Source organism: Xenopus laevis, chromosome 8S, assembly GCF_017654675.1.
Source record: "Xenopus laevis strain J_2021 chromosome 8S, Xenopus_laevis_v10.1, whole genome shotgun sequence".
In the NCBI taxonomy this organism is placed as follows: domain Eukaryota; kingdom Metazoa; phylum Chordata; class Amphibia; order Anura; family Pipidae; genus Xenopus; species Xenopus laevis.
In genome coordinates, this window is record NC_054386.1 from 35,473,294 (window position 1) to 35,490,595 (window position 17,302).

Here is a 17,302-nt window from a genome sequence, read left to right on the forward strand (position 1 = left end):
TAAGCATATAAGCATTGACATACATATATATCCATATAATACACAAAAGCCATGAATATCTTGTAAATTATATCCTTATAAACGGTGAGTAGTGATGTCATCAGTTATAAACGGTGAGTAGTGATGTAATTTCTGTCACATGACTCACTGAAATTTGTGTATTATAATAAATAAAGTACCCCCTCTTGTAAAATATGAGGATATTAGAAGTTACCTCGGAGTTCCATGTCCTGTATAAAAACACTCGGCCTTCGGCCTCGTGTTTTTATATGGTCATGAAACTCCTCGGTAACTTATAATATCCTTATATTTTACAAGAGGGGGTACTTTATTCACTATATATACATAACAATTTTTAACTACTGGGACAGCACAAGACTTCTTCTTCTTATTTCATATGGATAATAGGTCACAGTGACTCCTTCATGCAATAGGCTTAGGATGACTTTCCTACTACAGAGAACTAAAATACTAATGGAGGTTTGTGGCACTAGATTAAGGATTTCCCAAATAGTAGGTTGTCTTAAAGGGGTAGCCCACCTTTAAGTTAACTTTTTGTATGTTATAGAATGGCTAATTTGAAGCAATTTTTCAATTGGCCTATATTTTTTCTTTCTTTCTTTATTTTTATCGTTTTTTGAATTATTATTTCTTCTGATGCTTTTCAACTTTTAAATAGGGGTCACCAATCCCATCTCTATAAGGCTAGAAATGTATTGATATTGTTGTATGAATATTGATACATTTTATTACTCATCTTTCTATTCAAGCATCTCTCTTTTTCATATTCCAGTCTCTTATTCAAATCAGTGCATGTTTTCTAGGGTAATTTGGACCCTCGTAACCAGATTGCCGACATTGCAAACTGGAGAGCTGCTGAATAAAAAGCTAAATAACACAAAAACAACAAATAAAAAATGAAAACCAACTGCAAATTGTCTGAGAATATCCCTCTATACCAGGGGTCAGCAACCTTTACTATCAAAAGAGTCATTTTGCCCCCTCTTCCACTAAAGAAAAATAGTCTGGAGCCGCAAAACATAACATTGCTTATAAACGTTTAAAAGTTTAAACCTTTTTTTAATTTTAACCGTTACAACAACAGAATACAACAAACAGAAGTGCATATGTGTAGGCCTACTTTGAAATAAGTTAAACACTTAAGAGCCCTATTAAATGCTAGTGTTCTCATCTGTTTAATGTGACTTCGGTTTCTGAAGCTCCGTGCTGATCTTCCCTCTCTTGTCTTGAGGTGTGACCTAGGTAAGGACAATGATGAATCATCTTGCTGCAGCTTGGTCTTGCCTGTCACTCCTGGGATGTCTATACAGCCCTCGCACCTGCTGCTGGCTTCCTGGGTGTGCAACCATGGTACGCTGATCATTAGCTTACTGCAGTAGCACACTCGAGAACCGCCAGCAGGTGCAAGGGCTGTATAAACGTGACTGAGCCGCAGAAAGCAGGATAAAGAGCCGCATGAGGCTCCTGAGCCGCGGGTTGCCTACCCCTGCTCTATACCATCATACAAAAATGCAACCCCTTTAGGAGGGTGCAAATGCGGGTACTGGCCTAGGGCCCATACATATTGAAGTCTCCATGGTTAACAGAAGGTTGAATATATAGTGAGTAAAAGGGCAGCATATAAGATATATATAAATATATATATATATATATATATATATATATATATATATATATATATATATATATATATATATAGAGAAGTGAAGAAGCTCGCACTCACAGGACTTATCAAAATCAAAAATGGTGTTTATTTCAGTAGAAGTAACTAACGTTTCGGCTTGCACTCAAGCCTTTCTCAAAGTGCTAATACAAACATTCATCAACCTTTTAAACCCAAAATGGCGGGAAATTAGGGGTAGTGACGTCAGCTGACGTGTGTGGGGAAATTCCACTGTGCAGACAGAACATCAAGTGTGGGGAAATTCCACTGTGTAGTTAGTAGTTCAAGTGAATGAAAAGCAATACATAATAAAGATACAATAGTGTCAATTACAGGCAATAAACAAATGTAAACAATCTGTTACTGTTGTAGGCAAAAAAGTGTCCATTTACAATAAAAAGTCTAATAACCTGAAGCGCAATAGACTCAATCCTTGTGTGCGCTTTTGGAGAAGAAAACCCAATATACGGCCAATCACATAGCATAATAGCAGTACAGTTACATGTAGAAGCGCGACGTTACCGGCTCTCTGCGGAGCATCTGGACCTCTGCATAATGGCGGCTACATATTCCATGGCTTGCTTACCGATCGCCGAGATCCGCATGTGCTGCGGCTCTGTCAGTACAGCCGCACACTCAATGCCGCTTCCTCTTAGAAGGCTGCTCACTTCGTCGGTGCTGCGTGCAATATTCTGTGCATGTTCAGGGAATAGGTTGCCCCTGGCACCGCCTATGCGTCTCACGGTTGTCATCTCGGTGCACGAACGGGTCGAGGATATATTGCAAGTGGATGGTCCCTGTGTTCTAGATGGGGACGTGTCATGGCCAGCCATCATATTCAGGATAATGCTGTATATGCCCACTTTTGCCATATCATCCGTGTAGTTCGAGGTGCTGGTTCCAGGTGGTTTTGTACTCGGTTGCCATGTTCCCAGTCCATAGCAACCAATCATTCAGGGCTTTTTGTGGGAGGGAGTCGATGCTCCACATCAGTTACAGAGTCACTATATGGCCGCTGATCATGTCAGTCTAATTCTTCCTGTAATAAAGCAAAGATTTCAGTACTCGACTGACATGATCAGCGGCCATATAGTGATTTTTCGCCGTTTCGCGAATTTCGCGAATTTTTCGGCGAAACGGCGCAAATTCGCCCATCACTATTCCTTACCCTTAATCACATTGCAGCATTTTGCACAACCAGTACAAGTATACATCCCGGAAGTCCACAAATCCAAAAATGTATCCCTTTGTTTCTGCTCTTTCTTAAGTATAGATGTAGTTACCATACTACCAATGGTCCTATCCCTTCAATAGAATTGTAGTGGGAGCGTTGTAAATTCCCAAATATGGGGATATGCTCTCTGTAAAACATACCAGTGCCGTCGTAAGATTGTCAGCTATTAAATTGTGAATTCAATCAGTGGTAATGCAAAACCTGTGCGTGTATTTGGGTGGTGCTTAATCTGGAAACCCTGCTGCAAACCTTGGTTTCAGTAATCCGTGTATAGTAGAAAATCAGATGGCACACACTCTGGCAAATGTGCAAAAAACTTGTAGTTTACGGAGATCTCAATAAATTACAAGTTTTTTGCACATTCGCCAGAGTGTGTGCCATCTGATTCTCTACTATATACAAAAGGAATTAGTTGGTTTTTATTTTTTAGTTTAGGTCTATCATGTTTTTTACCCTGTTTTTTGCTTGTTTCAATACATATTCTGGGTAGCCCCTTTTATGGAATATTTGACACATAAATTCCTTCTGTCGCTCACTCTCCTGTTTATCACTAACAATTCTATTTACCCTTGCTAGCTGGCTAATATGTATCCCTTTTTAATATGTTTCGGATAGTTACTCCGATAATGCAGAATTTGATTTCGGCCAGTGGGCTTCGTGTAAATCGAGGACCGGTATCGATACCTCCTTCAATATTTCTGTATACCAATACATCCAAAAATTTAAACCGTTCTGTACTGACAGTTAATGTGAAAGAAATGGAAGGATGTATATTATCATAATTTTTGTGGAACCGCTATAGCGACTTCATGTCGTCCCCCATAACACAAAAATATCGTCGATGTAGCGCCACCACGCCAGACAATGTCTGGTGAACTCCACATCGCGATACATACCAATTATTTTTTAATAATTGGTATACCTCTAGATCTGCTAATTATGCCTCAATTTCCGCAATATAATAGGAGGTATCCAGTATAACTATAGCTCCCCCTTTATCAGAGGGCTTTATAGTTATATCTGATTTCAATCTTAAGTCATTTAGGGCCTGCCTTTGTTCTTTCGTAATATTGAGAGCTTTATTAAAATTGGGATCCCCCAATTTATCCATCCCCCCAATCTTTTTTTGTATATTCTGAATATAGGTTTCAACTGCTGAATAGATGGTGGGAGGAACATAGTTACTTTTATTATACAAGCCCTAAAGCTGGCCATAGATGCAAATATCCGATCGTACGAATCAACGTATGATCGGACTTTCCCATCTCCCGAGTCCCGACCCTCCACTAACCATTCAGATCAAAGTCTTTACCATTCCGATCAAATAAGAACAGATCACCCAATGTTCTGCCCCTGACAGCAATCGTACGATACTTATGTCTGACAACACTAGTGACAGTCTCCCACTGAAAATCGTACGATCGGCAATACACGCAGAGATATTATCGGCATGCGACAGAAATTTTCTAACCTGTCCGATCGACCAAACGACCGATCTCCGACGGACGAAAAATGTCGGGACTCTCCACACATGGTCCGAAAATCGTACGAATCGGATCTTTGCGTCTATGGCCAGCTTAAGTCGTAATGTCCAAAGTTTCCACATCAGTTAATTCAAAAACTATATTAGGATTTGCAGCAAAATGTACTTTTAATCTCAAAGATCGAAAAAAATAATAAAGATCAATGTCCAATTGAAAAAAATCTGGATCAGTATCAGGACAAAAATGTAAACCTTTTGATAACACGGATTCCTCTGTGGCAGTTAATTTTTTGGTAGAAAGATTGTAGGTTATTTGCTGATCACTTTCTTGGTGCATCCCCATTGCAGACGCTTTGTCCCCCCTCCTGTGTCTGTTGCCACCTATTCGTGTCTCTCTCCTCCTGTATTTTCTCCCACATCTCAGACTAAAAAACGTGTGGTCACTGGCATTTCATTATTTATTGGGGTGGCCTTGGATTCCCTATGCTTAAAGTGTGGGTGTTGACTATCTGGGCGTGGACGTATATGCATACTTTTTTTTGCCTCCAGCTTCCCAGTTTTAAACCCGCCCTTGTAATCAAGGGCATCCCTATCAAACTTTGATCTTTTTTGTTTTTCTCTCTCCTTCCGATAGCAGTCTAGTTTTTCACTTAATTGCTCTTTCAATGTAGTGAAATCCTCCTCCGTACCTCCCCTCTTTACCTCCTCCTCCAATCTAGTAATGTCCATCTGTACCGTGGTGAGCTCTTTCTTAATATATTCAAGTGTCAATACCATAATATCGGCAGAGCATTTATTCAGTATCTGGGCAAAGCGTGCACTATAGTCGTCAACATTAGCAAATAGCGTTGGGCGTAAACTCACCCTTAAGCCTCTCGGAATCCACTGCTTTCTGTGATATTCCGCCAGTGTCAGTCCGTGCAGCTCCAGATCTATATAGCGGATAAGGTCATGGAACTCCGAGGTAACTTCTAATATCCTCATATGTTGCAACTGGGGTACTTCATTTATTATAATACGAGTCATGACATCAAGGATATAATTTACAAGATATTCATGGCTTTTGTGTATTATATATATACAGTATCTATATCTATATCTATATATATCTATATCTATCTAATGCTGAGAGGTAGTGACTTGGTTCCTGTTGCTTCTCTGACCCATTGTTTTTATTGTCCTGAAATAAAAGATGGAGTTTAAATATAATCTCTATGGAGAAAGAGTGGTCTATTTTTTATATATTGGTAGTGAAATGTGCAGACCAACTAGCAGAAGGGCTGCAGGTTGGACACCGTGCTAACTATTAGTGCTGGGAATAAAGGAAGTGGTTATATGAAACATGCACCAAGCTACAGTATAAAAGCAAGTACTGTATCCTTACATAAGATACCTGCTACCATAGAACTACTAGGGATAAGGCAAACTATTTGCTATGCCCCCCCCCACCAGTACCCCCCTTTCTGTTTCCGCCGCTAGGGGGGTGCATATGCTGCAGCTGGCAGTGTGTAAGCAGTAGGAAAGCCTGCGGGTTTAAGAACAGGCACTTAAGGGGTAGAGTGAGGGAGAGGCGACAGCAGCAGCAGAAGGGGAGGCAGCAGAGAGAGAGACAGTGACTCACAGTGGGGGACTGAAGAGTGAGAGACCAGGGACTGGCCGGAGTCGCAGTATGAACAGCAGCCAGGCTAAGGATTACCTGACGGACAGGCACATCCCCAGGCTTTTTGAGGTACATGAGCTGTGTGTCTATTAGTCTCCTGTTTGTTTGTGCGATTGACGTGTGCCTGTCCCTGTCAACTGCAATCTGCATCAGTATACACTAGTATCACAGTGCTTGCTTGTATCGGACACTCACTATCTATCGATAACTCATTCTGTCAATCCCACTCTCTTTCTCTCTCTCATGTTTCTGTTATCCATACATTCTATCCATATTCCCTAATACACCCATTCCACCTTTATGTCCAGCCATCTATCCTACCTATCTCCAATCCATCAATCTCATCGACCGACACACACACACACACCTCCATCTATCAGCAGCTCTTAGTGTATGTGTCACCTATCACTGCCATTTGTAGTCAGTATTGATTTATATATATATATATAGATATATCCAGCATTGGAGGGAGGGGGGTTCGGTGAGTTGTAGATAAATAGCAGTAATTACATTGATCTCTCATTAGATCTAATCAGCAGTGATTAGATTGACTCTGCTGCGTTTTGTTCCTGCATTGATCCATGAATGCGTCTTGCCCATCATCATTTAACTGTTTACCCATTCTCTGTGTTTAGGTTTATATAACAAAAGAGTTTGCTTTACAGCATTTTGTACTGAAATGTACACAATATACTCTCTCTCTCTCTCTCTCTCTCTCTCTCTGTTAGAAAAGACTCTTGAAGGAGCTGATCACCTTTAAATTAACTTTTAGTATGATGTTGTAGACAGTGATATGCAGAGACAATTTGCAATTGGTTTTAATTTTTTTTATTATTTCTGGTTTGAGTTATTTACTGTAGCTTTTTATTCAGCAGCTCTCCAGTGGTCACTGACTAAATCTAAAAAAAAACCAAATGCTCTGTAAGGGTACAAACTTATTGTTATTACTACCTTTTATTACTCAGGCCTTTCCTATTCATATTCCAGTCTTTTATTCAAATCAGTGCATGTTGCTAGGGTAATTTAGACCCTAGCAACCAGAGTGCTGAAACTGCAAACTGGAGAGCTACTGAATAAAAAGTTAAACAACTCAAAAAAACACAAATGATAAAAAATGCAAACCAATTGCAAATTGTCATTGTCAGTGACTATTATCCTCTACTTCATACTAAAAGTGAACCACCCCTTTAAGTAGCTTTGGAATAGAATATCATCACCTAGTATATTACAGCCAAATATGGCACACCCTCCATAGCAATAACCTTTTTCATACTTCCCCAAAAAGTTAGGTGAAATGATCTGCTTTGTATGTATGCTGATATTATGTAGCTTCAGTGGGAAAACCTAATCTTCTGTTTCTGTGCCTCCTACTTCCACAAGTAACACCAATAATAATTTAAACATTAAATAAAGCAATAGAATAGTTTTACCTATAACATGGATTCACGATGCTTAGTTAGAGTCAAGTACAAGCTACTGTTTTATTATAATAGATAAAAAAAGAGAAAGCAGTAAAAATGTGAATTATTAAACAAAATCTATGGGAGATGAGTTTTCTACTTATTGGGTTTCCAGGTAAGAGATCCAATACCTGTACTACTATAATGCCACATATCACTCAGCCAACAAAGTAAATGAAATAAAAGCCATTCAAAGAAGGCGTTGATGATATTAGTAATGAGAAAATCTTGCTTACATCCTGCAGAGTAGATAATTAGGTGCCATAATCTAATTCAACCCCCTCCCCAATTTTATTGGAAGCCTGGCTGATGGATGGAGGGCACTTAAGATACACGGGCTATTAGCATGATAAAAACCAGAACACACACTTAGCCCTGGCCACTTTGCCTGTGATCTCATTCTGCCAAGCTGAATAGATGCACTTGGGCACAAATTACATAAATAGTTTAAAAAAAAAAAAATATGTGCCTATGAAATTTAAAAGGGAACAGACGCAATCTATGTATAATTTCAAGTAAATTATAGGTGCCCTAGTAATCGGGCTTTCATATCACACATACATGTGGTTTCATAATATAATATCATCTAAAAGTGAAAGTGGTATTATGAGAGTTTGGAGTAGGGCATTTCCCTACATTTATTTTTGTGGCTTTATTAATGCAGCAGTATTTACAGTGAAATCCTGGGAAGAAATACTGCATTGTGGGTAAAAAATGGTGATTCCCCAAAGTGCCACACATGCTCACAACATGGTAGGGCAGTATAGTTGAAATCTCCCAAAGCCCCTGACCAAATCTAGGCATGAATGGCACCTTTAGTCTGTAAGACTCAATGTTATTTCTAAGGTGGAAATTTCCCCTTTGATATGCAGTAGAACCCCCATTTTACATCCCCTGATTTTAAGTTTTCCCTTATTTTACATTGTTATTTTGTGGTCCCACCTGTATATTATGCATAATACATTTCCCTGATTTTACATTTTCCTGGATTTTACATAATTTTTTTTCTGGTTCCCTGAAAAATGTAAAATGGGGGTTCTACTGTATTTAAAATATTATTTTCCAAAAGTAGAATTCTCTCTTGCTAAGAAATCAAATCTCACTTGTTCTTTTCTGTTAGATTCCTGTAATGCAGAGCAGAAAGATGCTCACGGCTGCCTGTTGTAAGGGCATTGTATAACACTGCGGGATATGAACGTGAGCGGTTATAAACATATCAGCGCAAAGAGAGGAAAAAAGAAATATAATAGTCATAAAAGCTGTGCCACCCACTCAGAACCAGCACATCAATCCCATATAAATAAGCTCTCCATGGTACCTGCAAATGCATATTCACAAAGGGTATAGGGAAATACTTTTTCAGAGCAATTTCACCTTGATAGAGAACATGAATATTCTAGTTACACCTTTGCCTGCAACATCTAAATGTTTTACCATGTCCCTTGTGCCCCGGAAGAACTGGTTAGCCATACCCTGGCCACTGTGAACATTAGGTGGTCAAATTTTCAAAAGCCCAGAAAATGCCCCTGATGCATGTAGATTGTTGAAGAGACAAAACAGCGTAATCCCATAATACAGTAAAGCGACATTTTCCTGATGTTTATGGGTGGTTGTGGGAGTCGTAGTTGTGGGGAAATGCTTGCTTTGTCCTTCCGTTTTACTTTATGGTGGTACTTTAACTTTAAATTAAAATTTTGTATCACATAGACAGTGATATTCTTAGACAATTTGTCTTTGGTTTACAGATAGCTTTTTAAAACATCCAATAGAAATAGGTATAAAAGTAAGGTAAATAATTCATGGTGAAGCTTTCTCTTGAGTTGTTTTCAGATTGTTCTCCAGTAATAAATACTTTTTTCAATTGCTTTCCATTTTTTATTTTTTACAGTTTTTCCAAAATCGAAGTTTAAAGTTGAATGTCCCTGTCTCTGGTGTTTGTGTCTGGCAGCTCAGTAATTCAGATTCTAAACTGTTCCAATTTTGCAACATTAAGGGGCACATTTACTTAGCTTGAGTGAAGGACTAGAATGAAAAATACTTAGAATTTTGAAGGTTTTTTTTGGCTACTTCGACCATCGAATTCGCTACTTCGACCTTCGACTACGACTTCGAATCGAACGGTTTCTAGCCAATTTGGGATCGAAGGAAAATCATTCGATCGATGGATTAAAATCCTTCAAATTGTTTGTTTTGAAGGATTTAATCGTTTGATCGAACGATTATTCCTTCGATCGAATTGCACTGAATCCTTCTACTTTGATATTCGAAGTCGAAGGATTTTAACCTCGATATTCGACCAATAGTAAATGTGCCCCTTAGTTGATACATTTTTCAGCAGCATCTGTGGAATATTAGCAACTATTGTATCAATTCTTACATCTGCATTTAATCAAACTCTGGGACCTTGCTCAGGAGGGACAAAGAAAAGAAATGTATCACCGAAATGTATCAATTTGGACAGTTTAGAGAGTCAGCAACCCCCCCCCCCCCAGAGCCACTTAAGAAGGTGAAAAATGGGGGGCGCTTGCGCGCAGGCAACCAGGATGGCCACCATGATGCCACCTACAGAAGACTCCACGCTGCATCCTACAACATCGTCCTGCTGATCCCAGTCATGGAGGAGAGTCTAGAAACACAGCTCTCACAATAACATGATAGACTTAAGCCTACAATTCGGGACTCCATTAAAGAACTATGTGAGCGGGTCCGAAATAAAGTTGAGCGCACGGAGCACTTGGAATCCACTGTGGACAATATCACACAACATCTCTCCCTCCTTGAGAAAGAAAACAAGTCCCTCCCGCAAGAACTCCAGCACCTCCAGTATCAACAGGAGGACACTAAGAACAGGGACCGAAGACAAAACCTCAGAATTAGAGGGATACCCGAGGAGGTAGGACAATCAGATTTAAGTCCATACCTGATGACACTCTTCCAGCAATTAGTCCCCAACCTGCCAACTGAGGAGTGCTGCTTAGACAGAGCACACAAGCCCTAACCAGCACAGCCCAACAACTACGACAACCCCGGGATGTGATCTTGAGGCTACATTACTATACCTCTAAAGAAAACAGACTAAGGCTAGCTGTATGGAAATCACAGCAGGGGTAAATCTTTATTGTTTACAGAATTTATAACCTTATGTCGCCCTGTATACAGGTATTAGGGAACAGTGAATCCCTGCTATTAAGAGCTTGCAGTCTGTAAATACTGGCTGCCAATTCAGCCTTTCTTGTTCAAACAGATTGATGTATTGGATTTGCTTTTCCAGAGCAGCTTCTGTGTGGGTGCATTAAGATATCATCAGTTAAAAGAATCAAGAAAAATGCAGTCCTCTGTGTGATCCAATTGTTGTGCAGCAGGGAGTGTTTTGCAGCAGCATACAAACAACAGTTTCAGGGTTTCAGGGCTTGTAGTTATGTGCTGGAGATTATCAGAAAAGAGATCCTGTCTGTCAGTCTGTCTATAACTGTAAATGTATGTACTGTGTGTGAGCCGTTCATAAACCTTTTTAATAGTAATGCTGAACATAGGACCATGATGGCTATTTTCATTAACTGGTTGACACTTTTCTGTTTCTACAGAGTCTGTTGACCGGACTCATGTATTACAGGCCAGAAGACCCCATCAGCTATATGGAACTGTGTCTGCAGAGGGTCCGGGATATGGGAGGGCCAGAAAAGGTTCAGTGGGACACTTTCCTAAGCCGCAATTTACCTCCCATCAATGGAGGGCAGGGAAAGAAGACACCACACAGGACAGGTGCGGGGGGAATAAGCATTTGGGCTTGGGGATCTGTCTAGGTTCTATCACAGTTCCTCTTTTTTCTACTTCATTTCACTCAATTTCCATTCATGATTTTTGTTTTCCATAGTTATGTTTTTTTCTTACTTGATAACAATGGCAAAAGTTAAGTTGACTGATTAGTTCATCTTTCTGCCATTTTAATGTTTTCTTCTTATTTCTTCTTTTGCAGTAGGTATTTATCTGTCCTTCCTTTCTCAGTCCATGCCTGTTCCTTCTACTTTTCACGTAATCTGTTTAATCATAGTTTCTCTCAGTTAAATTTGAAAATTTAACAGCCCCAGCGAGATTCCTGTTTATCCATTTTCCATTATTCTTGCCTTCTGGCCCTATTATTTCACATGTTCCATATTGTTTCCTCCTTCCTCAAAATTCTTTCACTCTTCATTTTCTTATTAATTTACCAGTTCAGTCTTCATTCACTTCCTTATACTATGACATACATATAAATATATACACATATATACATACCATCCTTCCACATTACGTTTTACTGTTCCACATTTCATTGCTTCTACTCCCCCCTTCTCTACTTGAGTCACCTTTCAATCTTCTATTCCTTCTATTTGCATAATCTATTCTTTTTTTCTATATTTGATCCTTCAACTTTTATCCCATATTAATTCTTCCACACCATCTTTTATCGGCCATTCCTTCTACTATTTCTTCCCATAACCTATACCCTTTCCTCTATCTTTCTTTTACTCTTCGTTATCTTCTCTTTTATTCTTTTTTAATGCTTCTTCCATTCATCCTTTTTTACCATAGTTCCTAAATCCTTTAATCCATTCTATACTTATTCCAACAATTTTACTTTCTTCATTTTTCTTTTTCTTATCCCTTTTCTATCCTGCTCCCATATTCTATCTTTACTTCCTACTCCACCGTACATTTTCTTTCACCTTTCTGCACTTTTGTTTTTTATTCTTCCTTCTTTTTATTATTCTGTTTTGTGCGATTTGTTCCTTCTCACTTTTCCTCTCTTATTTGCCTGCTTTCTCTTCTTGGTTCAACTTATTCTGCAGGGTACCCCTTAAATGCAGTGACATTTCTAGAAGCATTCAGTTAATAAGCCTTCAGATAAAAATCTCCTACTATGTTGACTGTCATGTACATGCTATTCCGTAAAGAGCTCAGTCCCATAGTCTGAATACCTGTGCCTTATACCCAGACCAAATAAATTTGAGTAAAAACAATACTTTTATATAACATTATAACAGAACATCTCTCCTTCATTCAGAAGGCCTCCCTGCTCCACAGATGCGACGCTATGAACGTCTGCCCCCCATCCAGTCACAGTTTTCAATTGATAGTGATTCAGACATGACAGAATCTTCTGGTCTCATCCAAGAATATGATGTATTTGACCCAAACAGGGAGAGACCCAAAATCATCTTTGTTATAGGTGAGTTGGAGTATGCGATCTGAAGGTATATTTTGGCTACTATTCACCTCTGGATAAGTTACAGGTAAATTTCTATTTTTATATCTTTCAGGTGGTCCTGGCAGTGGCAAGGGAACACAGAGTACAAAGATGGCTTCCCACTTTGGCTTCATCTGTGTTTCTGTTGGCGAGATCCTGCGCAAACAACTGATACATCATGCCAGTAGCGACCGCAAATGGGAGTTAATAGCACAGATCATCTCCAAGGGAGATCTTGCTCCTCCGGTACTCAACTTACTTTGCTGGTTTGTGAAATACAACTTGAATCCTCATTAAAATCCATTGTCGCAATATGTGTAACAAACATTAGCTCAGTAAGTCTTTAGGCATTTTGTAAATTCCACAGATGGTAGTTTCTGGAGAAAACAGGTCTTAGGTCTTAGCTGCTTTTATTAAATATATCCATATTGCCTCTTGTTTTTCTTCTAACCCCTAATTCTAGTAGTAATTTTTATGAACTGAATTAATTTAATTCCATATGATTCACTGGCAAAAAGTTAAACGGCTTCCATCTATTCTATTCAGATGACAAAATGTTCATAGCTTTTTAGTGCAAAGAAGGTTCTTTATTCTTTATTTACTGTAGGTTATAAAGTGTTCTACCAAGAACAAATGCAGGCCCTGCCCAAGTATTTCTGTTCAACATCAATTTCAGTTTTGCTGTTGTGTTGTGATGTCTACATCTAAAAAGTTGCCATGCATTTTTTTGAAGTGCCAACAATCCAAGGAAATATGGCATGGGATAAACATTTCGACAATAGAATACATTCATTTTGCTTCTCTAAGGAACTGTTGTAGGTGACAGCCAGCAGCAGAAATACAGTAGCATCATCATCAAAAGGAAATGGCATGACATGAGCTTCAACCATATCACTTTATCCCATTAAATTCCAGTTTAGACAATGGTTAGAGGTATTCTTTGTATTCATCAACCTGCTTTCTTTTTCATTTTTTTGCCCTTCTTTCTTTCCAGGAGACAACAATTGAAGAGTTGAAACAACAGTTCATCAATCATCAGGATGCAGCTGGTTTCATAGTTGACGGCTTCCCAAGGGATATTGGACAAGCCTTTACTTTTGAGGAGCAGGTAGAAAAGTTGCATTAGGGCTAAATATTTTGTAATGCTAAAAAGTGGAAATCTTTTGCACATTTAAGTGGTGATTTTGGATTCCTTTAAGATTGGATCACCAGACCTGGTCATTTTCCTGGCTTGCTCTAGTCAACGGCTGCGACAGCGTTTGGAGAGGCGAGCAGCTCAACATGGCCGGCCAGATGACAATGCTCATGCCATCGACAGGAGACTTGATACCTTTAAACAGAACCTTCCCTTGATTGTCAAGTATTATCAGGATAAAGGACGTATTGCTAGGGTGAGCACTCATAAGAAAATGGTGAATCTGGGCCACCACCAGAGCAGAATAGGAAAAGGCAGGGCAGATGAAAACTCTTATTTAAGAAAATGTCTTGCAGCAAAAGGAAATTTAAAAGAAAAAGTTTTGAGAGGCCTCAGACAGAAGTTCCTTCCTCTAAGATATTTCAGTGGGTAGGATTAAGGTAATGTTAACCCTCAAAGCAAATTCATGTTAAATGTCTCAGAAAATGAAGTTGTGCAGAGAAGAGCCATCTGATGTTTCTCTGGTCATTTCTAAGCAGAGCAATATCACAGCACATTCACCTTTCTCACCAATTTAATTTTCTGACTGGGGTGACCAGTTGCCTGAAATGAACAGCAGATGGTGCTGTTGATTTAAAGTCATTAGAACAGCCGTGTAAAAACCGACGAGTAAAGCTGGCCATAGATGCAAAGATCTGATCGTACAAATCATCGTACGATCGGACTTCCCCATCTCCCGACCTGCCACTAACCATTCAGATTTAAGTCTTACCAGTCAGATCAAATAAAGTAGTAAAAGAACAGATCAGCCGATGTCCTACACAAATGGTCCGAAAATCGTACGAATCCATGATTCGTACGATCGGAACTTTGCGTCAATGGCCAACTTAACATTTGTAGGTTTTACATTTCTATTAAGAGAAATTTTGATTACAAGTTGAAAAAAAAAATCATTTCAAATATTGTCAAACATAAGTTGCACGGTTTAGCTGGCGCTCTAAATGGATAACGGATGTTGAACCAATGGCTGTTCTACATCTCCATACGTTTTTGGTTAAACTGTCAAGGTTTAAGCATTCTGTTTTGATATTTTATTGCTCTCAGGCAAAACAATGTTGTTTGGCTCCTAGAAAAGTAGCATGTCTAGCAAGTTGCTTATTAATAAACATCTTAATTTAACTATGTGGGTCAAACGACCGAGAGGGGGCTAGGTGTAAAAAGTTTGACTTAATAAGGAGACTCCTGAGGTGTTGGTGCAGAAGGCTACAGAAAGACTTCTGGTGACAGAGCATACAGTGACTAAATAGTACAGAAGACCACGGACAACCCACAAATCTCGTCACTAACAATTTACATAAGAGGCATACATAAATCCTTTTTTACCCACCCACACTATGTAACTTTCTGTTTTTTTCTTATTGTACTTAGTTTGATGCAGACAGAGAAGAGGATTCCATATTTGAGGACATTTGCTGTGCTGTGCAAGGGCTTCTCTTCCCAAATGGCCTGGGGATGCAAGGCAAGTTGTAAATATGGCTTCCACCTACACAATGATCTGAGGAAAAATGCATTTAGCAATCCTAATTTCCCAGTCAAATTTTAACTCCCATATTAAATTCTGTTAAAGGACCAGTATATGAGTTCAAGCGACACTCACCTAATATGCTAGTCCACCGAGGTTGCAATTTAAATTTTGATTATTTAGTTACCTTCCCACTGAGCTATTAGTAACTCAGACTTTTTATGTCGGTGCCCTATAAATATGTATAGAGCCATGAATGCCATGTGTTAACCTCTGCTTATCAGCTCCTAGGCCACTAGAATACTAAAGGCTCTGATATACAGGCTGCTTCATCACCCAATGTAATCTCCCCTTCTGCGAGGAGATGAAGCACCCCACATTACATGCCTCATCTTGGAATAACATGCAGCAATCTCTTAAATATATCACCTGTGTGTCAGGGCCCTTAGTATTACATCTATTGTATACTAATTTGTTTATCTGTTATCTGCTATTCAAAGTGAAACTCCACTACAGGTGTAAAATTGACAAATTACCTGAAAATGCTCTGGTAAGAAGCAAAGTGCAAGAGTAATGTGCAAATTAGAGGGATTAATAATGTCCTGGGAAGGCTCAGTCGGATAGGCTGAATGTGAAGTGTTTCTCATGGAACCTATCGCTGTAGGGTTAATTTACTGCTCTGGATAATTTTTGACAGTATAGCCTGGGGACTCATGGGCTGCCTATTCATATTAAAGTAATACTGATGCTAAAACATCCAATGGATTTATAAGCAAGTGCAGTGGTGTAACTAAATGTTACTGGGCCCACAGCAATTTATTTTTCAGGCCCCCAAAATGTCTAGAGGTTGACCAATATTTATTGCAATTGTATATGCTTTAGGGCCTCATTGGGGCCCTTGTACCTCCTGGGCCCCCCTGCAGCCGCAGGGTCTGCTTCCTCTGTATTTATGCCCCTGAGCAAGTGTTACTGAGTTGTCCCATAGGGTGAAACAGTGCTGTATACCTTCCAGTGGAGATGAAACTTTAGAAGAAATTGACTTGTGCATAGGAGGAAAAACAGATATTGGATATATTGGTGTAATTAGAGCCCCAGATGTAACAAAATATTTGCCTATAATGTTCACAGATTCTGGAGAAATTAGACTGCTGCAGTTATATATTCTTGTTAATAATAATGTTTTCATTTACATCAGAGAGTTTTTGTGCAGCACTTACTGTATTTTTATCTTGTTCCTTCATTTTCATTTCCTTCCTTTTAATTTACATCTCTTTACTCGTTCTGGTTTCTTCCTCGCTGTGACACTGCACAGAGTTCTTCCAGCAGAGTTATCGTGCCTCTTGTTCTGAGGACTCCAAAGGACAGCAAAGAGAGGTGGAATTACCACAACAGGTAACACCGTTCCTTTACTTTTCTCTAGGGGTTAACAATATCCAGTTGAATAATTGCACACAAAACAGTATGTATGTATGTACATCTGTCAGTGTTACTGATTGGACCCATTTAAAAGCAAATTAGGGTTCATGCAGCCTATCAGACTGAAGAGTTTGGGGCAGGCTGAGGAGTTTGTTCTTGATATACCTGAAAGCTAAGCTCTACGGTTTATTAGGGTGAGATTTGTGGCTTATGAACTTGCTGTCCTGAAAATTCCTGGACCTGTTACTAAAATGATGCAATGTGGGTCACAGGCACAGTAAAAATTCTATAGGGATAATAAGTGATTATCTAAACATTTATGAATGGACATAGTAGCATCAGCCTAATAAAAAGAATGTTGTTATGTGAATGTAACTTCATCTAGAGACCATACCATGTTGTTTAGCTTTTCTTTCTGTTGCAATTGGTTCTGTTAATCTTGGATTTGTCTGACTGATTATACACAAACTATAGAGCAATT

At 39.1% G+C, this 17,302-nt stretch overlaps 1 protein-coding gene across 1 annotated transcript in view; it reads left to right on the top strand.

Annotated features, from left to right (window-relative positions):
* The first annotated feature begins 6,032 nt into the window (after positions 1-6,032).
* Positions 6,033-17,302, top strand: part of ak1.S (adenylate kinase 1 S homeolog) — a 38,046-nt gene continuing 26,776 nt past the window's right edge. Inside the window, exons 1-8 of the mRNA XM_018231987.2 lie at positions 6,033-6,130; positions 11,106-11,283; positions 12,566-12,730; positions 12,822-12,994; positions 13,743-13,856; positions 13,948-14,139; positions 15,312-15,402; positions 16,718-16,797. Coding sequence (XP_018087476.2) covers positions 6,071-6,130; positions 11,106-11,283; positions 12,566-12,730; positions 12,822-12,994; positions 13,743-13,856; positions 13,948-14,139; positions 15,312-15,402; positions 16,718-16,797 — 1,053 coding nt within the window. The 5' untranslated portion in view covers positions 6,033-6,070. The remainder of the gene's footprint in view (positions 6,131-11,105; positions 11,284-12,565; positions 12,731-12,821; positions 12,995-13,742; positions 13,857-13,947; positions 14,140-15,311; positions 15,403-16,717; positions 16,798-17,302) is intronic.